At 41.3% G+C, this 23,521-nt stretch overlaps 1 protein-coding gene across 2 annotated transcripts in view; it reads left to right on the top strand.

The window, feature by feature from the left end:
• Window positions 1–23,521, top strand: part of LOC138267591 (sulfotransferase 2B1-like) — a 132,813-nt gene that overhangs the window by 71,158 nt on the left and 38,134 nt on the right. For both annotated transcript variants that reach the window (XM_069216654.1, XM_069216655.1), the window contains exon 2: window positions 8,499–8,707. In XM_069216654.1, the coding sequence (XP_069072755.1) occupies window positions 8,499–8,707 (209 nt within the window). The remainder of the gene's footprint in view (window positions 1–8,498; window positions 8,708–23,521) is intronic.

Here is a 23,521-nt window from a genome sequence, read left to right as displayed (position 1 = left end):
CTGCTAATTCTTTGTTCCCTTACACTATTCTGCTGTTGAGAGTACTGTTGTTGGGAGGTCCCTGGGGCCAATCATATAGACACTGCAGTCATCTTAGTGGTGACTGCTAATACAGCCCCTTCCATTGCTCTCTTTTTTGGCAACTTTTGCTGCACCAAGTTTGCTGCTGCCTTCTCTGTCACCTCTTGCTTGTTTCTCCCTTTTTTCTGTTTCTTCTTAGAAAAGTGTATTATATGAGCCTGTAGTTCTATCCAGGGTTTGGCTTCCCATGTAAATCTTTCCTCACCACATTATAAAACAATACAGCATTTCCCCTTCTTACTTCCCAACCTTAATCTACTTCTTGAAACCATTTTTTTTTTCATCCTACTGAGAAACTGAGCAGGGTCCTCATTCGGCTGCATTGATTGAGTCATTAGGGGCCCAATGTTTGGCCTATCATGATACATCATCTTTATCTCGTCCCACACTACTGTCCAAAGTAAATTGAACAGGTAACCATCATACCTAATCTCGGTGAAGGTAACATTTCTCACTGCAGCCTTAAGGAAAACAGTATCTGACTCATCCCCTATAAGAAAGCTAAGCAAACGCCTCATGTCTCCTCTACTGCCAGGGTGATGCCTGCAGTTTGTTTCTCAAAAGACCAAATCCATTGCTCTACTCCCACTAAGCGGTGGTAACAATTTTTTAAGATTCTCCTTCTCCATTTGTGGCCAAGGAAAATAATTAAGTGCCCCATGTCCCTTACCTATCAGGGGTATCTGATGTACAGGAATAACAGGATGTTTGGGGTTGAGCTGTCTGGGATATTTGTCCCACATGCGCAAATATTTCTGCATATAGGGATAGCCCCAGCCTGGATCTCCCTCACCATAAAGAATGCAATCCTCAGCATTTGCCATGTCACATGGATCAAAAAAGGCTTCCTCTGGCTAATGACTCATCTGCGGAGCTAAACCTTCAGTCCATCCTGCTAAATTATCCACACAGGGTGCAACACTATCAACTATTTTGCTCTTTGGCGACTGTCTCACTAGGGGGAGATCAGTGTGGCTTAGAACTGATTGAACACTCATCTGCTGCATTGGTCTGTCATGTAGTGTCAATCCTCCTATAGTTTCATAAGATCCCATCTTGGGATCAGGTTGACCATTTGTTCCCTGAAATTGCAACAGCTCAAGCTCTGTGGCTCAGGGTTTCATCGTTTTAGAGAACACATCTTGCTCTCCTTCTCTAGTGTTGCAGCAATTAGGCAATGCCACCACTCCCTTGGTATGGTCAAAATTAATAAGGGACCTTTCTCAAGTGCTAATGTCATAAATACGGTGCCTAGCCTCTAGGAATGGGAGTATTTCCCCCATATTGTTTACACACCTATGTATTAATTCTACTCTATTTACCATCCTCCCAAAACTTCCCTGAATCTGTCCTGACAACTTATCATAGATCCCTTCCCTCCTTGCTTCCCTTGCATTTCTTCTATCCTCACTTTGTGATAACTATTCCTTAACTATCTCTGGTGAAACTATTAAACTCCACTTCTTCATCTGCCAAGGTGGTAGATTACCCTCTGTCCTTCTAAAATCCTCATCTCTTTCTTGAGATACTGGCTATCGCACCATTCTGCCAGTCCTGTCTACATAGACATGCCATCTAGCATCATCTACATCTCTCCTTTGCAGAGGAGACATCCGCTCCTTAACTACCCTTCCTGTTATATCTCTCTTCTGTAGCAAATGTGATGTTGCTGATGAAACAAGCAGCTGATCGTCACAGTCTCCTGGACCCTGCTCTTCACCTCTATCCTCTTCGGGAGAGGCTGCGTCTAAATGTAGAGTGAACTGTGCTTCTAATTGCCCTGAAATTGAGAGTCACTCTCCCTTGTTGTCTGGGAGTACTCATGCATTTCACTTTTGACATCTGTGGGGCAACACTAGGGTATCCCTTGAGGGATTGTGAAGTGGTTTCATATTCAGCATTCTCAAATCCCACTGTGGCTTCCTGTAGCTGCACCAATGGATAAATACCAGATACCGTGGGAGAAATATTCGTAGAATCATATGGAGGTAGGGGAGCAGACCGGTTGTCCGCATTTGAGGAGTCCTTAGACTTTTCACAAAAGACTTGCCACAAGGCTAAGGTGGGTTCTCGCTTCTGTAATTTAACTCCTGCGTATTTACTCTTCATATGTGTAACCATGTGTTCTAATATCTTATTGCCAATTGTCCCTTCCTTTGGCCAGGGATCTGAGTGCCCTTAAACCATTCCGTGCAATACTTTTGTAACCTTTTCTGATCACCTGGGAAGGTCTTTTGCATGGGTTTTAAGGTAGTCTCAATAATCCCCTTTATTCCAAAGAGCTATATAATCTAATCTTTTATCTGTCTACTCAATGTTTTTATACTAGTTTTCACAAATAAAAAATGTGTCAATCTGTCTTTTCAGTCATATATTAAACTCTATATCTCACAACAACATTACAAAATAACATCACTCTGTGGTCACATTTCTATTTACATGCACACATGCTCATTCATCATCAACATATTTTAAACATATAAACACAAACTACTTCTAAATGTTAATCACAATTGTTTGAACTGTAAGTAAATCGGTACCAACTGGTCACTTCCCTCCACGCTAAGGAGAGGATAACCATGCGTCTCATAGACCGTAGGATAACTTCTGGACATTAGGACATGGAACGAAGTCTGCATTATCCCCAACTTAAAGATGGCAGCTCCGGGTCTTATCTAGGTCCTACCTGCCCCAGTGAATAGGCAGAACTTTAGGGAAGACGGTGTCTGCTTGCCTTATCAAAGATGCTCAATAATCTTTGCAGTAAGGTAGGAGGTATTCTGGCAGCAGCAGTTGGTTGAAGATAAATGAAACTCCTAGCTGGCTCGCCAATGGTTGTAGGAATCTGTAATAAATAAAAACAGGACTCCTCTTGGCAAAGCAAAAATCAGGTTTACTGTCATGGCAGGGAGATCAGCTATTCCCACACAGGTAAACAGCTGGTCTCAAATGGGTGTTCACAGACAGCACCTTATATACTTAAATGAACAATGTTTTTTTACAAAAGGTCAAAAAATAGGTTACACAACAAGTACGTTTGTTACAAGAAGATCACATCACCTGTGTCCTCAAACTTCTAACCTTTTCTCTACACTTTCTTCATTGTAATTCTAACAATGCTTAGCAAACCATTTATTCGCTTCTTTTGTATGCACGTGTGCATGTGTGTTTTATTGCTCTGCTCCTAAGACTTCTTATCAGATTCTGTGTGCACCTGGCTAACCCTATCTCCTGCTCACATTCTTTCAGTCACGTTTTAAATTTACCAAGAAGAAAGAATACATGCTTGTGTGCTGTGACCGTAAATTCCTTCAAGCTTACAAACAGATTTTCCTTCAACTAAGACCATGCTGATCATGCACTCTATTTTCCAGTGAACTCCTCACCTGGCTTGCATTATTGCAACTGACTTCGGCCCACACTGTTCTTTCACCACATATAACTCTAACACTCTATTCACATCTGTATGCAACTTCTTCACATTTTGTTTCCTCTCTGACAGCTTCCATCCTCTGGTCCCACTGCTCTTTCAGTTGCAGCAGGGCATCAGTTGTATTATTGAGCAATTTTTTGTACGTCAGGGATGTGGCTTTCCACAGCATATACACCGGCAGCAGTATGTCCTGCAGGGGCGAAGACTCAGGGAGCTCTGCACCTTCTGGCAGTACTGCCCTAAGTGTGTGGCGTATCTGTATGTATTGATATGTCTCAGCGGGTGCCATGTGTTAGTTGTGCTGCAAGTCTGTTAAGGGGAAGACGTCTCCCTGGGTCCATAAATCCCCCACCTGAGAGAGGCCATAAAGATCCCATTTGCCAAATGCTGGTTTATGTCCCAGTGTACCCAACTCTGCCATGTCCCAGAGAAGCGTAGCTAGAGTAATTTTGCCCTTCCAGCCTAGGGCCTAGTGTTGTGTCCCAGAGGTCTACTACTGTTAACATTGGACCAGGAATTTCTAGTGTTCCTACGTCCACCTTGAAGGTCCCTAAGGTATCCTGTGGCTGCATCAACAGTCTGTCCATCCAGGAAGCAGGCACCTCATGGGGGAGGAAGGCCCAACTATTTATGTTGGTCAACTAAGCCGCCCAGTAGTATTTTTGGATATTAGGTAATACTATTTCCCCTTTGTATCACCCCCTCGTGAGTTTATGTAGCACTGTTCGTGCCGGAACCCCATCCCAGAGCAGTTTCCTAATTTTGCCCTCAATTGTCTTAAAGTATGTGGTGTGTACCTGATAGTGGGTGTTCTGAAGGACATACAGGAAACAGAGTAGGGACATTATTTTTAAAATAGCGTTCTGCCTAGGAGCGATAATAGCAGGGACCTCTAGTTCCGGACAGCCCACTTTAGTCTCCCTAGCAGCGGTGTAAGATTGCTGCTGAAGAACAAGTCAGAGTCTGTAGTTATACAGATTTCTAGGTAGCAGAACTCCTTGGTTGCTATCCCCGCCTCACAGTCACAGGGCAGACGTGGTATCTGCCCCCGCAGGTTAGGTATTTTAGCAAATTAATAGTATACCCTGAGTAGCGGCCAAATGTACCAATTACCTGCATTAATCAGTTCAGCGTATTTTCAGCATCTATCACATATAACAGAACATCATCCACATACAGTGATATTTTATCTTCCCAGTGGTCATTCCAGTACAGACCGAAGACCAATGGGTCCTGCCTAATCCAGTCCTCAAAGGGCTCCAGCGACAGGGCAAAATTAGTGGTGACAAAGGGCAGCCCGGTCTAGTGCTTAGTTGAAGCCCAAATTCCTGTGATCTCCCTCCATTCACTTTCACCTGTGTCAACGGGTCAGTGTATGAGAGCCCCAACCATGTTACAAAGCGTGGGCCAAAACCCATTGTGGCCAACACCTCAAACATATAGGCCCATTCCACTGTATCAAACATCATTCTGGCAACTAGCAAGAGCACCAGGGTAAACTCCTGCAGATTGGATGCCTGGCTCAGTATGCCATTAAGGCGCCTTAGGTTGAGAGTGTGACTTCCAGACGGACCAATGTTGTAATCTCCTTAATCAGTCGGGAGGCCAGCACCTTGGCCAGAATCTTTGCACCTCATACAGGAAGCTCCTAAATGCTGATGCTGTCATCAGGTGGTTTGTCCCTCTTTATGGATGACCACAATAGTGGTCGGCCTCTGGTCTCTTTAAACATGCTCAGCAGATTGGGGGCCAACAGCTTTGCCAGGGTTCAAGCTGTGAATTGCCGGTACTACTTCATCTTCCGTAGTCTCCCCCTCAAGGTGATCTTGGTCTGAGTTTGCAATACTCAGTAGGCGGATTTCAGACAGCAACAGGCAGACACACCTGGGGAGTACAGATGGGTATAGTAGGCATCAAAAGCATCTGCCACACTTTGTTTATCCCTCACCAGTATTCCTCCCAACTTCACCTCTAGCACCCATCAGCTGGCCAGCTCCCTCTTGTCTGATCATGCTAAAAGCTTGCCCTCCTTGTTACCTGCTGCATATAAGTGGTGTTGTGTGGTTTTATGACTCGTCTTGGTGGCATCTGTTGCCAAGTCCATATAGTCTTTCTGTTTTAGCAGTAGGGCATGCTTGGCTTCTGCACTACCCCACACATGGCAAGTCCCTGCTCTAGTGTTTGGATCTCAAGCTTGGCCCTTTTATCCCTCTTGTGCCCCACAATCTGGGGGAAGGCCTGCCCTTTAATTACTGTCTTATATGCCACCCATAGGGTCTGAGAGGACTCTAATGAGGTCACATTCTCAGAAAAGTTAGGTTCTGTTGCTTCCTGCAGGCCCTCCCTGATGCGGGGTATCTTAAGATACCAGGGACGAAGTGGTATATCTCAATTTTTGGCACCCATGTGAGGACCAAACACCACCCATATTGGGGAGTGATCCGTGTGTAGCCAGGTGACGGCCCCTGAGTGACATGTCTGTTGTTGCGGTCTGGGATTGTCGGCCGGCCATTTGTCCTTCAAACCAAGGGCTGTAAGGAAGTCAGCAACTGGGTGGCGGAAGAACCGTGCCAGTTTGTGAGGCCAACTGTCCTGCTCTTCCCATAGTGTCAGATTGAAGTCCCCTCCCATAAGTAATTTTCAATCTGGCAGTCGATGTAGCAGTGCTTAGGTCAAAAAACGTGATGTTGTGGAGACGAACGGACATATGCCATGTTTACTTTAATCGTTGATCCCTCCCAGCTCCCGTTGAGGGCCACATACCGCCCGTGGGTGTTCGGCAAGAGTTGGTGAATGGTAATTGGGAGTGACTTCCTCATTACAATTCCCACCCCCCTTTAGCCTGTAGTGTAGCCCGCATAGGCAACCATGTTGTAAACACATCTTTTTAGCGCTAGATATGTGTTATCCATCATGTCAGTCTCTTGTAGGAGGACGATATCTGGTGCATGACTGATGTACTGCCATATAACACCCCCCTCTTTCAATTTTGTCCCCCAGTCTGTTTACAATCCAGGACAACAGTTTCATAGCCAACATGTCAGACTTTTCTCCCATTAGTTTGTTCGGGTTGGAGGCTCCTCTGGCATGCCAATCTTACTGTCCAGCACAGGGAATCGGGTAGTGGTACAGGATTGGATATATGCATCACAGTTCAGTGCCTCATAAAGTATACATTTCCATAACATTTGTGAACACTTTAGGGCACTGGTGAGGCCAAAGGGGAGTTCGAAAACTGGAAGTGCTCATGGCCCACAGGAAACATTTGTGGGATTGCAGGACGAGGATAGGAAAATCAGTGTTTTGCAAGTAGAACACCATCATCCAGTCGCCTCGATCCAGGGCAGACTGAAGTTTGGCCAGGGTGAGCATCTTGAACGTTTTTTTTTTTTTTGAGTGCATGGATTTAAAATAGTATTAAGTCTTCTGTATTTTTTGGCACAAGAAAGTAACAGGAGTAGAAACCAGTTTCTATTTCTGATGGCGGCATTCTCTCTATTGCTGCCTTGTCCAAGGGAACCTGAACTTCCTTCCGTAAGATGGACAAGTTGCCCTCAAGAAGCTGCTGTTGTGCAAGTGCCATGCTTTTTCATAGGAGGGGGAGTAGATAGGAAATATAGGACAAATTCATCCTGGACTATTTGAAGCACCCATCTATCTGATGTGATGCTTTGCCACACGGGGAAGTGATAACTTATCCTGCCTCTAACTGGGTGTCAGTGTTCTGCTGAGTGCAAACTAATAGGGCTTTGGAGCGGCAGCGCCATGAGGGACGGGGGATTAGATTGCCCTAGAGGGTCTGGATGCTGTTGGCTGGATCCCCTGATCGTTACCCTTTCCCCCCCCTGCATCAAAATGCATGAAACTAGGCATGCCGAAACTTAGCAACTTTCACTAGAGGTACATATATATTGTGTATAACTATGTTTATTAAGCAGAAAAAGGGGAAAATCAAAAGTTAAAAGGTACTGTCTGAGCCATAGCCCTCACTAATACTGCACTGCCTCTAATCCTTAACTCCCACGCCCACCATCACTTGTTAAAGGTTGAAAATAGATGTCAATGCCACTAAGCCTGACTATGTTGATGACTATGCAAAACGTTTTATGACTTCATGGCGAAGTAGCAGAAGTGAGACTTAACTGAAATGTTGATTGCATAAGTGTTTGGGAAGATAATATTGTTTTAGTAAAAGCATCTGATATTGAGGACCTGAATGCTGAATGGTCAGTTTGTTGTTGCGGTCACAAAGTCTTTGGGTACATCATAACATACTTCTTCTGTGCTAGAGTATGAGTAGAGTATGATAGTACTTTTGGTATCGTAGGGTGATGTTAGAATTTTTGTTCCGGTAAATTTGGATTCCATCCACGGATCATAATTTTAGATGTAATTCAAAACACGGAAAATTATATAATGTAATATTTTATTGATAAAAGTGTTTGACTTTGGTGAGAGATTGTGGATGGCGTGGGAGTTAAGGTTACGTTAGTACAACGGTGAAGGGTGATAAGATGGTTCTTTAGATGAATTTAATAACCTTTTAGGTTTTGTACTGTAGATGTATTTAAAACTTCATCAACCTTAAATTCCCTTTAATTTTCGTTTTTGCATAGAATTTCTTGTCCAATATATCTTAACAGTGCAGAATATATATATATATATATATATATATATATATATATATATATATATATATATACACACACACATATATATATATATATTACCCCACTGTATCACTATAAAACCTTGCATGTATTTACAGCTCAACCCAACAGGTGCAACATAGCAGGACCAAACTGCGGTAAAGCATCCAGCCTTTTAACGTGCTATATTTTACAGTTGTCACAAAATAGCAATCCCACAACATTGGAAAACACAATGCCATGTTGCAGTTATTTCATAAATCAATAAAGTCGCTCTGTGTCCCTTTTCCTATTATGTTATATTAACCGATTACAACTTCTTCCTTGTCACATAGGCACAACATGGATGCAGGAAGTCCTAACACTCATATATAGTAAGGGAGATGCAATTTTGGCCAAGACCATTCCAAACTGGGTGCGGGCTCCCTGGCTAGAACACACTTACTTTCGAGACGTGCTGACAGATGATGAAGGTCCTCGTTTCATCACAAGCCACCTCCAGTACGATATTTTGGGGCCAGCACTGAAGCGGTCGAAGGCGAAGGTAGGTACAATGTTAACCATGACCTCTTGAAGGCTACATTTCTAGAGTGTAAATGATGCAAAATCTTTGTTGCCCTTGATCTTGATCGGTATGAGGTATGTCTCACTCACATCTACTGCCATTGATCACACTCATTTCTAGACAGCAGACAAATGAAGTGCAAGATGTTACTTCTCATAGAACAGTTACGCCCCTAGAATGCCTCATTGACCCAGACTACCTTCAAAACAACGTTCCATTCATTTGAATAAGTTTTAGGTGGGATTAAGTTCACATGTCAGATGGAATTCTTGGAGTGTATGGCTAATCAAGTTCCATAGATACTCTGAGTGGATTTCTACTTCAGTAACTCCCTAGAATCTTCCTAGCAAATAATATTAAGATTAGCTATAAAAATGAATGATAAACTCCCACAGTAAGTATCTGTCAGCTGTTGTGCAAACTCCAGCCAAAATCCATATAAAGGTCTAAATGCTTATTTTAATGTATATTGTCATCTTTCTTATGTCTGCTGGTTCATGCTGATTTTTTTTCTACAATATTTCAAATGCCAGGAATGAAAGGCTTGAGCTTTAAACATATGTGGAATAAAGCACCCCACAAAAGTTAATCAGCTGCAGGCCGAGTTACTATAACCCTTCCATAGGTCTTTACTTCTATTTTGTTTTGCACATTTTTACTCCAGGGTTTTTATTGCGCTATGTGTTGTCAAAGCTGCTTTACAGGATTCATCTCTTGGAGGAGGTTGCTTTTCTAAGTGTAAAAAGTAAATATTATAAAAGTACTTATTATACGTTATCCATTATTATACGTTAGTCAAGACTGGCCTGTACGAATCATTAACTTGCTGAGCTTAAACCTTTTGTAAGACAAGGTTTTTCAGATGTTTTTCTGAGAATAAGATTGTATTTAAAATCCCTGTTGGCTTATGGCATGTGTTCGTAGAATAGAACCTTGAATAGCATGTCTCCAGGCATCATACATTTTTCGCTTTTCATCAGAAGAGCGTAATCTTGGTGATGATGTAATTCACGGTTCTGTCAGAGATATATCTATACTTCATAGTTTTAGGGTTCAGGAGAACTTTTTCGAAGCAGATTTGTATTGCCTGCAAAGCATTATTTTCAAAAGCCTTCACCTGGCACCACCTTAATTTGAAGCAGGTCTGGAGATTCTTTTCAAATTCCAACACCACAGTAATATCAGAGGCTGCTAAGTGATAGCACCAAAGCCAGCCAACAGGGCCAGGTGGTTCCCTGCAGACTAGGCAGATATTAAAAGGTTGTAATGGAACCTGGAACAACAATACAGAAAGACTTAGACAGTGTTGACCAAGCTGTTTATCAGGCCTGGATGAGTGGCTGTCACAAGGGAGCCGGGAGGGAAAATAAGGCTCTTTCTGCCTACCCACATAGGACAGACTGCTCACCAATCAGGCTTTTCAAAATCATCTTGATAGGTGTCGGCACTAGAAGCAGTCAAGTTTGCCCAGTTACCATCCTTCAATATGCCTGCAACTTACTTAAGGTCTTCAAAGACAAAATCAGAAAGGTCCGAGAAAATGTTTGATGAAAACCTCCAGATTTCGCCACATATAACCTACCTCGAAAGGTTCAGGAATCTATTTATCTATGTCTTCCCACCTAATTCTGAGCACCTTTTGAGTCTTCAAGCCCACTAAAAGAATCAAAGCCTTAAATCTCCAATGCGATTGCAACTGCCATCAGCATACCCCTTGACAAGAGATATTTCCAATGGCACTAAAACATACCATCATAATTCTAGTCCTAAAGAAAGTGACTTCAGTCCCTATGTATCTGGGGCCCCTGTCAAAATCAATTTCTTAAGTGAGATCACAGAAGGTGAGCTAGCATGCTCATCAAAGAGCACACACAATTGAATATCCTATTCATTAAAAAATCTGGCTTCTAATGCTCTGCACAAGTCAACTGGAACTTGTAGCCCTCCTAGTGAAAGATGCAAAAATGCAATAGCAATGTAAACATAATATAGATACGTCTGATACATCTCATGTCCTATGCAGTAAGCAGTTTGAAAACTGATTTTAATATTTGCTCATTTTTCTTCCATCAGCAATCAATAAGGCAGTAATTGACAACCACTGAAGCCATAAGTATGGTACCAACCTGTAGGTGACTGTGGCACCAAATCAGACATTGGTAATCAAGACCTGTCACAGAATTTGTAATGTTTTTAATAAAAACAAAATGAAGCATTGTTGACTGAGCTTTTTTTGCAATGTATCCATTTTTTCATTGCTCTCAGGCAGTAAGGACTCTCACCTCTGTCAAACATGCGGCCAAAGGGTACCAAACCCTTATGACCGCCATTGACTGGCAGAAACACCTTGACACCAAATAACGTGGGTGAATGACTCAAAAATGTAGTTTTAATAGGGCATTTAACTACAAACATCACAATACATTTCAGTACTAGGTTCATTTTTAAAGGCATGTTTTGCCTTATCCATACAGTCTCACATTATCATTATTCTTCCATGTAAATTGTTTTTTGTGCAAATTGAATAATACAGATTAGTTGATGAATGACTGCATTTTTCACTTGTCAAGATAATTATAACCTGTAATTGACACACATCCTAGAAACATCTGATTTCACATTAAGAAATTGAGTCCTTTTAGTGAGTGGATACAAGGCTGGACATAAAGTGACTCCGGGGGTTAAAAAATTGTAATTTGAAGAAGATGCTTAAATTTAAAGGGTAGAAGCCACTCGCTGCTCTGTAGCTTCTCATTTATAATTAATCATGAGTGACTGCCAGTTGAATGGAACTGCTAACTCGACCTACTAGTACTTTTAAATATTTTCCCTTTTGAAGGTTTTGTAGGAAGTAGGGATCAACAATACTACAGTGCTGGTCCTGTACCTTCAAAATAATATATTATTAAAAACAATCATATCTACTGTGCAAGTGCAGAAGAGATACATTATTTTGGAAAGTGAAGAATTATTTTTGATAAAATGAAATCAGCTAACACATGGAGTAATTATGGCTGACTATTAGTACTAATAACATATGGAATAGCAATATTACATTGCAATAACCTTATACTTGCTCAAATGGGTTATGATCAAATCTTCAGATGTCAGCCTCCAAAGTTCCTCTGGGATTGTTTGCCTGCTAGAATTATGACTGTAGTGATGCAGACTAAATGTTGGTTATACATGTATGGTTAAGGGCAAAATTAGTCATTTACACAACCTAAAATAGGCACTCGCTCTCAGGAAGTTGCCTGAAAAGAGGCACCTCTGAAAAGATAGGTATTGAGGTTCCTCTTAAATGTGTCAATATTTATTTCCTATTCACCAGAAGCAGACTCTCTGACCATCAAAATATATTTCCAGGATGTCTAAAGGAGAAGATAACAGTTGATATTAATGGTTTAGGCAGCAGATGAAGCAGCATTTATATTTGCAAATAAACATGAGCCATTACCTATCAGCTCTTCAAGATAATACAGATGAATTTACACTGTATACTGAGCTGAACAGGCATACAATAATGAGGTACAGTATTATTTGTAATATGAAATTCACTAAAGAGTCCAAAAACCACGTCATTAATAAGGCAAGCAACTGCTTGACTGATGCATTTGAAGGCTTTTAATGTTCCATTTAATGCATCAGATTGTGGTCAACCAAGGCTTATCTGGGTGCCACCTTAAATTGCAAAGATGATTCTTAAAGACAGTCAGTTACTCTTAGAGCCATTGCGGAAACCTACAAAGAAAGTCACCCTGCTTTCAGAGCTATTTATGCCATGTTGGAAAATGGAGAAACCTATAGATATCTAATGAAAGGAAGCAGGGCTGCTTTTATGACTTACCAAGCTCACATTAAAAAGACTGAGCATGAGTCAAACAGCACTCTTAGACTGTGTGCCAGTTCCAATGAAGCTGACTGAAACAGAAGTAAATTACTGACATCAGATTCACATTAGGAGTATGTTTCTTGGAAGCAGATTTTTAATGCAGTTTCTATTTCTACTAGGTGAAGTCTTCCACAGCCAGTGCTGCACCCCCTTTAAACTTTTAATATATGAGGCGCTGGCCCCAGATCACATGACCCAGATCAAAATTTTGTTTGATGAACAAAAAATAAAGAGCGCTGGCCTTTTTGAGATCCCTTGTAACCAAATTTTCTATGACTAATATATGGCCTATTCACTCTTGCGAGATAGGAGTAGGCAGTTTCAGGCTAAATCTGTTCCCAAAATCCCCTTGTGACCCGGTAAAGACAGTGTTTTTTAACCTATAGTTCAGGGATAACTAGAGATCCATAACACCTATTCAAGGGGGTCTGTGACTGCTAAGAGAATGATATAATTTTAACAGATTAATAAAGTGTATGTAAATAATGAAGAAAAATGTAAACGTGAACATTTTAATTTTAAAATGTTAAGTAAATGTGAAGGATTTGCAACTGAAGGCAAAATAATTTGGTGTCCTCAGAGTGGTTTGTGGGAGCAGTACAAATACATCAAACTGAATATAGTTTGGATGATGGGTGGCCTCAGTTGAATTTAATAAATCCATATCTTAAAATGAAAATAGGGGATCCCTGGATTCCAGTAATTAATAAGCGGTAGGACACACAAGTCAAAATATTCAAAACCAGTGGTTTAAGAGACTGATTACCACTAAGAATGCAAAACTATTACATTTCACAGCAAACTGTACAAGATAATACATTTAGGTACTCCCTTTTCTTTCCGCATGAATGATTTGTTTTTCTATGCAAATACTCAAGTGGCTTTGGTACCACATTTATGTTTGAAATTCCACTGGCAATGTGCCACAGAACTGTCAAACTCTAAAAAGCGTTGCACGTTTACACTAGTAGTGTTGGTGTTAGCTTCTCCTCTAGCATAAACCCTTAGCCATGCAAAGGTATGAAATGTTTAAAAAAAAAAAAAAAATACAAGACATAGGGCCTGATTACTAGGTTGACGGTCTTGAGACCACTGGCCTCACGATGGCGGTCGGACCGTGGCACCCTTGGTGGCCTGACCACTACATTACGATTCTGGTGGTTGGACCACCGCCCCGTCAGGAACATGGTTCCTGACTGGCTGACGGTGTTCGGACTCTTGCTCAGCCACAGCGGTGCTGAGTTCAGCACTGCCGAGCTGAGCACGAGTCCCCTTTCCACCAGCCTTTACATGGCAGTTTAACCTCCATTGAAAGGCTGGTGTAAAGGCTGGACTGTGGGCCACGGGGGGCCTGCACTGCCCATGACCATGCCGTGGACAGTAAAAGGACCCCCCTGCCTAACACCTTCAGAATGCGCACTGTCTGCACTACAGATAGAGCACATTCGAGGGAGCTGGTATACTATGGTACTGACCTCGGGAGCCAAGACCAATACCATAGCACTGTTCCCACTAGACTGACCAGCGGGATTGGCTTAATACACTGTTCCCACCAGTCAGCCCGGTGGGAACATCGTACTATGACAGGGGGTGAGGCTGCCGGGTTCACAGCAGTCTCATCCCAGCAAGTTTGGCAGTCTGCTTGTCCGACTGTCAAACTCGTAATGAGGCCCATAATCTTTCTTAATTTTCCCTATTTTTCTATTGGATGATCTCCACCATGACACTACCTATAGTAAAAAGTTAAAAAAAAAAAAAATAACTCAAAAAGAATTATTAAAAATGTTTTTATGTTAAATAATAATGTAAATCAATTGTATACATTTATTGTAAATGTAGATCAGAATAAAATACAAAAATGCTGCAGCACTATTAAATAGATTTTTAATTTAAGGTTTAATTTAAGTATATCAAATTTAATTTTTTGAATTTTAAATTAAAAAATAAATTCCCATCTAAAGTAAACATTGATGAAAGAAATGTATTAACATTTCAATAAAAATGAACGTTACATTAGTTTAAAAATTCAAAAAATGCTGTTAAAATATTTTCGTAATTCAATAGTTAATATGTTTTATTTTTAGATTTAACATTAAGTTACATTTACTTATATTTTTAGCTATCTTAAATCATCTAATTTAACATGTTCTTATGGGATTTTATTTTAAGTCCCCATCTCATATTATTTTCTATGGAGAGTGTTGCAGTACAAGAAGTTGGCCATGTGTGGTGCTAGACTTTCTCTAACTGTGAGCTGGAGTAATTTACTATTGTTCGTGTCCCTTTTTGACTGTAGTATCTTTAGAAGTGCAGTTTGTGAATTACAATGAGCTTACTTGTTTGTGGGTGGGTGCATGTCGCTCCCTAAATCCCCCCCCATTAGTAGCGTGCATGCCTCTTTTTACAGTCACTTCCCATGGTCCCATCTACATTTACTGTTACGTAGCAAAATAACATGTGTGAGGATCTCCCCATAGAAACAATAGGAGAGGTGGAGATTTACACTCAGGTTTGTTAAAAGCATTTGGTAGCACTGTAGTACTACCAAACATACTACAAAATACAGTTATTGAATAGGCCCCTAAATATTGGTTATACATGTACGGTTGAGGACAAAGTTAAAGACATTTACAAAGCCCGGAATAGGCGCTCACCATCAGGAAGTTACCTTCAAAGAGGTGCCCCTGATAAGATAGGTCCTGAGGTACCTCTTAAATGTGTCAACATTCATTTCCTATTCCCCAGCAGACTCTGACCACAAAACACAACATTTTAAACAGTGTCTAAAGCAGAATACCAGCAGATAATAATGTTTTAGTCTGTACATAAGGCTGAATATTTGTTTGGAATGCACAAGCCATTGTCTGCCTGCTTTTCAAGAAAATACATAAACATTTAAATTGTATCCTGAGCTGAACTGGCAAACGAGGCATAGTAGTCTTTGTAATATGAAAGAGTTAAAAAACCAAGTGAGGCAGGCGAGTCATCGATAAGGCACATATTTTCATGACAGATACAGTTTAAGGGTTTTAATGCTAAATGGAGTGCATCAGATTGTGGTTAACCAAGGCTTCTCTGGGTGTCAGAAACATGATCATCATCTTAAAGAGCAAAGATGATCCTCAAAGACAAAGCTACATTGTTAGCCATTGCTGCAACCTTACTGCAAATGAATTCTTCTTCCAGAGCTATTTATGACATGTTGGAAAATAGGGTATCCTATAGACATCTAATGAAGGGGAGCGGGGCTGCTTTTATGACTTCGTCAAACTCAGGTTTGAAAGACTAGATTTGAGTTAAACAGTGCTCTCAGACTAGCGGTTCCAATATAGTTGAGTGATAGATATGTAAATTACTGTTACCGGATTCACACAGAAGTAATTTTCTTGCAAGCAGTTTTTTTGTTATTACTTTTTAACCAGGGTTATGTCTTCCACATCATATGCAGCACCACCTCTAAGCTTTTGATATCTGAGACACTAGCTCCCTTCTTCTCATGCAATGCATGGAAGGTCTGGGTATTGCCTGTGTGCATCTGAAAATGAACACTGGAGAACTGGACCATATGAGCTAGATCACAATTTTGTTTAGTGAAACAAAAGGGGCAGAGAACTAATACCACACACTGGACACTCAATCATCTGCACTTGATGACCACCTATGACGTGATGATGGGTAATAGTCTGTAATGATTGTGTTGTTTATTTCAGGATGTTAGATACTGCCTCTAGGTGCCATGGGATCCAGTACTTCCTCCTCCCCCCTCTAAATACTGTACTTTTCCATCCTTTTTGCTGATATTGCAATGTAACTCAAAGTCATGTGTCGGTTTAATATGTTGTAACATTCAAATAACAACAGATTTAAAAAAAAAAGGGGGGGCAGAGAACTAGCCTTCAAGGAACCCGTTGTAGATCAATCCTCTGTGATGTACATGTGTGACCTGTTAACTTCTTCCAAATAGGAGAGAGCAGATTCAGGTTAAATCTGTTCCCCAAAGTCCCTTGTGATCCTGTAAACGATCGATAAGCACCGAGTATGTTAATCTATGACATGCCTAGTGAAATTGTGCAAATTAATGCATGTTCTCACTTTCCTTTCCACTTGAATGATAGCCCCACATACTTACATATGCGAGTGGCTTTGAAGCCTCGTGTATGCCTGAAATCCCACTGACAATGTACAAAAGAACGGCCAAGCTCTAAAATGTATTGTACGTTTGCATTAGTAGTGTTGTGGTTAGCCTCTTCTTTAGCATACATCTTTCGAAAATTGTTAGTGACAATTACAATACAAATATACTTTTACAACAAATCACTTAAGATCCCAGTAATAACTGCTATATCTAATGAATGTGTTTTACAAAGTCATAGTAGTGTGTGCTTCCTCTGAAATAGTCAGATGACACAGACAAAACAAAAAAATGGAGTATGTAACTGCGGAACAAGGGTATCTATTCTTTGATCAGAGTGCAGCAGAACTAGTTGCACAATCTGTTAAACGCTCTGGGTCTTCGCTACATCTTGGTCCAGATGTACGAAAATGCAATTTTGCATTTCTTAAATAGCGACTTCATAGAAATTGCTATTTAAGAAATGCAAAATGCGATGTGCTAAGCTACCGATTTCCTAACAGCAATTCCTACAAAGTAGAAATCGCTATTAGGAAATCGCTATTAAGAAATCCCATTGCATTGAAGTCAAAGGGCTGGTTTTGCATTTCCTAAATAGCGATTTCTTATTAGGAAATTGCTATTTAGGAAATGCAAAACCAAGGATGGCAATGGGCAAAAGGCCCCCCTTGGTGCACCCCAAAAATAGGGGTGCAGCTGTAGAGCACACATGCCTCAGGGGCATGTGTGTGCTCTACTGCACTTCAGGGTGCTTTTTTGAAATTGCACCTGGTTACCATTGACTTCAAGTCGATGGTAATTGCATCTCCTAAATGCCCAAGTTGCAGTTAGGAACTCCATGGTACATCATAATAGGAATCACAAATAGGGAATCCCTATTTGTGATTTCCTATTCTGGGAATCACAAATTGCGATTTCTACAGGGTAGAAATCGCAATTTGCGATTCCTTAACAGGCTTTGTACATAAGAAAAGCCCGGTTTGGATTTCTTAACGGCCTGAAATAGCGATTTGGACCATTAAGAAATGCAAACACGCTTCGTACATCTGGCCCTTACTGTGCAGACCCTGTAGCGACCAAACCAGCTGTGCACTGTCTTTGTCCACATGCAGAAACCGATCTACAGATGCAGTTGTATTTCCCTTAAGGGTGTGCACAATAGCACTGTTGGCTTACTGCTTTTTTTTAATCCACTGAATTTATATTGGATCCACTCATCCAAAATGGCACCCAGGATCTGCTAGGTTTCACAGTCCTTTAGTAGCTGCAATGCTCCGTTTGGAACCATGGATCCCATGGTAGACTTTGTTCATTCTTTAAGGAGACCCATTTCATTAATTCATCCCACATCCTCCCTTGCAGTGGGGAATCTTTATTAAGGCCCTTTACACCCCCCCCTCCCCCCACCCCCCCAATCGACAATTGGTTTTCTGCCTTATTGGATCCACAGATATATCTGTGAATGCAGCGCTTTTAGAAAATGACACCTGCAAAATACACCAGTTTTTCAGGCTGATACATGGATGAATGTGTGACAACTTTTTATTATCATTGGTGAGGGTAGTATTTGTCCCTCTAGCACCTCCGCATGTTCACTGTGGCCAGAAGATGCCTTCCTCTGACAGATCTCTGTGTGAAACCTTTCATAACAGTACCAAGCTGAACAGGTCATTGTCTGACAAATTCTGCTAGTCAAACTGCGTCAACATTATCAAACTAAATTGTTTCAATAAAACCTACAGCTTAAGTCTATCATTTGCATTCTTAAAAACCAACAATTTTGAAGTCTGATAATTACTACTATCATGCTACGAAACAAAATTCTCCATTCTTTTGTGAACTGTCTCCCACAAAGTTAAATAAAAGCACACGTAATGGCGGCAGCCGCTCCGTCAACTCTCAATTGCCCAACACTTTCCTACTACTGAAAACCTAATACTGCTGAACTCACAAAACTCCGCTACTCTCTGAACTCCATGACTTGGAGTATATGCATATGTGGCAGATTGCTACATTGAACAGTTGAACATGAGCCATAAATGTTTGTGCACATCCTTCATACGCCCACCATTAAAAAGCAGCCTCCAAGATCTCTATGACCATCTATTTAAGCAACACATTGATGCAATGAACAACAAAGTACACAGCGAAGTACACAGCCTTCCAAAGTATTAATCCACATTGCCTACCATAGTTGGCTCACTAAAGAGGTCTCCCTCGATGCTATGACAGTATACCAACAAACCCAGGCTTCCACCTTAATGTTGCACAAGTGCACTTAGATTTGATAACAGTTAAGTTCCGAATTCAATGGTTGAGGGGGACCGGTACACACTAAGCTCATCAGACTACAAAACGACTAAACCCTCTCTGCAAATGTCACAAAGAACGTCATTACAGATACATCAGCTTTATCTAAAACAATTAGCAGATGCTCAAATGATACACTGACCTCACTATAAGCCTTCTCTTAAATGTCTTTCTACACCGTGCTGTACTATTGCCTCCCTTAGGTATAAAATTCTTGGTTTGTCAAAGGCTTGCCAAATGTCATATCGTTACATAGGCTGTCTCTGTGACCTCACTTACTGATGCACCCAAGACCCTAATGCAATATTTTTAACACATTGCAGTTTCTTGAATGTTTCATTAACCCCCTCGCCATATGCCCGCGCCCTCTAGATATACACCTCAAAAGCTATTTAGTCTGCGAAAGGTTATACTGCTCTGTAACCAAACTCTGCTGTCCTACTCAATATTGGAACCAATGGTCATACTGTAATTTTTTTTTAACTATTAGCAGTCTCCAAAATGTCTTGCTGCTTTCCTCACACTGTAACTTACTACTGCTTCTCTTAGGATAAATACCCCTCTGGGTTTAAATATCTCATTACATGTTGTTGTGCTCTATGTGCAGATTCTGACTCATCACTTTTTTATCTCATGGTTGTCAGTGATCAGTTATATCATAATTATTTGAGATGTTTAATGTTTCAATTATTTAACTCTTGTTCTTCAAATAGCCTTCATTGGTCCGACCTATCTTACCCAAGCCAAATTACACCAGAGGATAGGAAGCCCATTAAGCAAAAAGTTATTTGACACCATGTTTTACCACTCTATGTTGGCTATCAGAAAAGTTACTGCTTTGGCCTGGTTCTCTTTTTTTTTTTTTTTTTACCTTGGGGACACTTTTCTCCATAGTGAGGCGTTCATGGCCCCCTGTTTGACTCTTGGGGTGGGGGATAGGAGAATGTAGTTTGTTTTGGGATGTATTGTTTTTTTTTTGGTTTGTTCTTATTATAGGTTGGTACAATGCATTTGTTGTTATCAAAGAGTACGCCCTTTCTCTCCATATGTAATATCAGTACAGTATTACCCTTCTGGCCTTTTGGAAGCTCCTTTCTCTTCACCCTTCCTTTTACAACTCAACTGCTCTTCTTGCTTCCCTTCCCCAACTCTAGTGACCACACCATGCTCCCATTGCAATACCCAGCTAAACAATAGACCACAATGGCCCGATCACCACTTAAAATTGCCTCTTTAAACACCAAAGGTCTCAACCATCCTATTAAATGCAAAAAGCAATAGACTATTGTTAGAAGCTGAAGGCTGATATTATTCTACTTCAACAGACCAGAGCAGACGAGACAGAAGCCCTCAGTATGCAACACACATGGATTGTGGACCACACATGTTCCCCAGCTACTAAGGAAAAGAACGGAATATTCACTCTTATTGTTTAAAAAGCAAACTGCTCCATTGAACAAAATTTACATGACAAGGATGGCAGATAGCGACTCACAAAACTCACAAAAAACAACTACTCTTTCTTCATTCTCAGCATCTATGCACCAGCTGCTATGGCCCCTCCTTCTGGTCGGCTCTTAATCAGAAATTAAAAGACCTACCTCAAGATAGTAAAATCATCTTAGCAGGGGATTTCAACCTCCCTTCTGACACCACCTTAGACAGACTCTCGCAATTCAGATACAAACCAAATAGATTTTATATGCAACTCCACAAATTATCAGATGGTAATGATTTAGTCAATATCTGGAGACTATACAGCCCAGCGGGTAGTGACTTTACTTTTTTACTCACACACAGCTCTTTATCCAAAATCAACTACTTTTTTGTGACCGAAAACGTAGTCTGCTTGTCCACACAACCAATTATTGAACCCATTCCTATATCAGACCATGCTTGTATTACATTAACACTAGATATTGACTCACCCCAAAACAAGTTGAGCTCTTGGAGAATGAACAATGTAATATTACAAACATAGAATCAAAACAACATCTTACAGTAGCCCTAAACAATTTTTTCACTGACAACATCACCTCAGAGATGGGCATGGAAAATATATGGGATGCCATAAAAGTCACTATTTGTGGCGTCATCATTTCAATAATGACAAAAATAAATCCCACAATACAAAACTAAACCTTTTGAAGAAAGAAATTACTTCCCTAGAAAAGGCCAGGATCATCAAACTTGAAACCTCATTACAATTAAGTTAAACAACTTAAATATGAATATAATAAAATCTTAAGTGAACAAGCCTATATCTGGGCAAAATAAATCAAGGCTAACAACCTCCTAGAACAAACCTAAGTGGGGAGATTGCTTGCCTTAACACTTAAAGACACCAAGAAACAGATTAATGTGGCTGCTATTAAAGATCTCCAAAACACTACAAACAGATCCAGAAAATATTCTAGGTGCATTCCAACAATTTTATTCAAACCTATTTAAAACGTCCCCACAAAATGATACAGCTAATAATGAAGTTTGCAAAAAATTATTGGAACCTCTTGTTCTTTCACATCTCACAAAGAACGAGATGGAGAACCTTAATTTCATTACACAAGAAGAAACTCTTGCCGCCATCAGCTCTCTCAAACTAAAAAAGGTACTGGTCCAGATGGCTTTCCAGCCTCCTTCTACCAAAACTTTAAACATATCTTAACTCCCCGTCTTCTATCCCTTTTTAACAAGTTTGACAGTAAAGGGGAACTCAGGCTCCTCTACTGAAGCCCACATAGTTGTAATACCAAAGGAAGACAAGGACCATCTAGAAATGAAACATTTTCACCCAATGCCACTCCTAAATACAGATTATAAAATGTATACCAAGATCTTAGCTTTATGACTAGAGAAGGTCCTCCCATTAGTGATACATCCTTCACAAACAAGTTTTGTTAAGGGGTGGTTGGCAGTGGGCAACAATAGAACCTTTAATCGTATAATATAAAAGGCAAAGCATATCCCTTCTCCAACCATGGCCATGGCCATGGATGTGAAGAAAGCCTTTGACATGGGCCCTCATTATGACTTAGGCAGTAAATGCCGCCTACTGCCACAGCGACGGCCGCCAAAAGACCATTGATGTGGCTACCTACCGTCTGCCATATTATGACCGTAGCCTGAATTCCGCCAGAAGGCTAGCGGAATTCAGGCTATGGTCATGGCGGCGGATGGCGGTAAGGTGGCGCTGCTGCCAGCAACAGCACCACGCCAGTAGACCGCCGCCGACCGTATCATGACACATGATATGGCCTGGCAGTGTTCCGCTGGCAGACGCTGCTGCTTGCAGCAGCGCCACGTCCCGTCTCATGCCAGAGGACCCCCTGCAAGCAGGTAAGTCGGGTGCTCCGACAGGGGAGGGGGTTGGGGGTGTTGTGTGTGTGCATTTTTTTGTGTGTGTGCATGCGGGTGTGGAGCGTTTGGAATGCGTGTGTGCATGAATGGGTGTGTGTGTGTGTGTGTGTGTGTGTATGTTGTGTAGTGTGAATGCGTGTGTGCTAGGATGTATGTCTGTGTGTTGATGTGTGTGTGAATGAATGTATGTACGCGTGGGTGAATGTGGTTATGGGTGTGTGTATGTCTGTGCGTGAAGGTGTCTGTATGTCGGGGTTGGGAGGGCGAGGGTGGGGGTGAACTCTGGGGAGGGGCAGCGGGGCGGGGGAGACCCCTATCAGTGTCAGGGAAGAAATTCCCTGGCACTGTTAGTGCCTACTGCCATGGTTTTCATGGCGGTAAGATTGCCACGAAAACCATGGTGGGAGGCGGGGTCATTATCCTGAGGGTGGGACTGTGATGGCCGCCTGGCTGGAGACCGAAGTCTCCAGCCTGGTGGCTGTTACCACCCTGGCGGATGGAGTGGTACATTGGCGGTTTGGCCTCAGCCAAACCACCAATGTCATATTTTGGGGACAGGTACCGCCAGCCTGTTGGTAGTACCTTTCTCCAAAATACCGCTGTCTGCCAGGGATGTAATGAGGGCCAAAGTCTCATTATCTTTCCTTAAAGCAACCCTTGAGAAATTTCAATTAGGCCCTCAATTTATACAGATGACCATGGCCCTCTATCAAAAACCGACAGCTCACATCAAAATTAATAGTCAGCTATGTGATAACATTTCACTGTTTCAAGGCACCAGACAAGGCTGCCTTTTATCCCCCCTCCTGTTTTAATTTTCAACTGAACCGTTCCTCCAATCAATCCATTAGGACTCAAAAATATTCTGGGCGTCCCCTTCTGAAAAAGGATCCACAGAAACTGGTGGCATACGCATACGATGTTTTGATCTTCTCCTGGCATACGCATATGATGTTTTAATCTTCTCCGCAGATACAGAACAACAATCCCTGAAATATTCAACACCATAGCCTCCTTCGCAGCAGTCTCAGGTTACACTCTAAAGAAAAAACTGAAATTTTCCCTTTAAACATTCTTTGCTTCCCACATATAACTGCTCTCT

The sequence above is a fragment of the Pleurodeles waltl genome, chromosome 12 (genome assembly GCF_031143425.1).
Source record: "Pleurodeles waltl isolate 20211129_DDA chromosome 12, aPleWal1.hap1.20221129, whole genome shotgun sequence".
NCBI classification, from domain to species: Eukaryota; Metazoa; Chordata; class Amphibia; order Caudata; family Salamandridae; genus Pleurodeles; species Pleurodeles waltl.
This window is presented reverse-complemented; position numbering and strand designations above follow the sequence as displayed.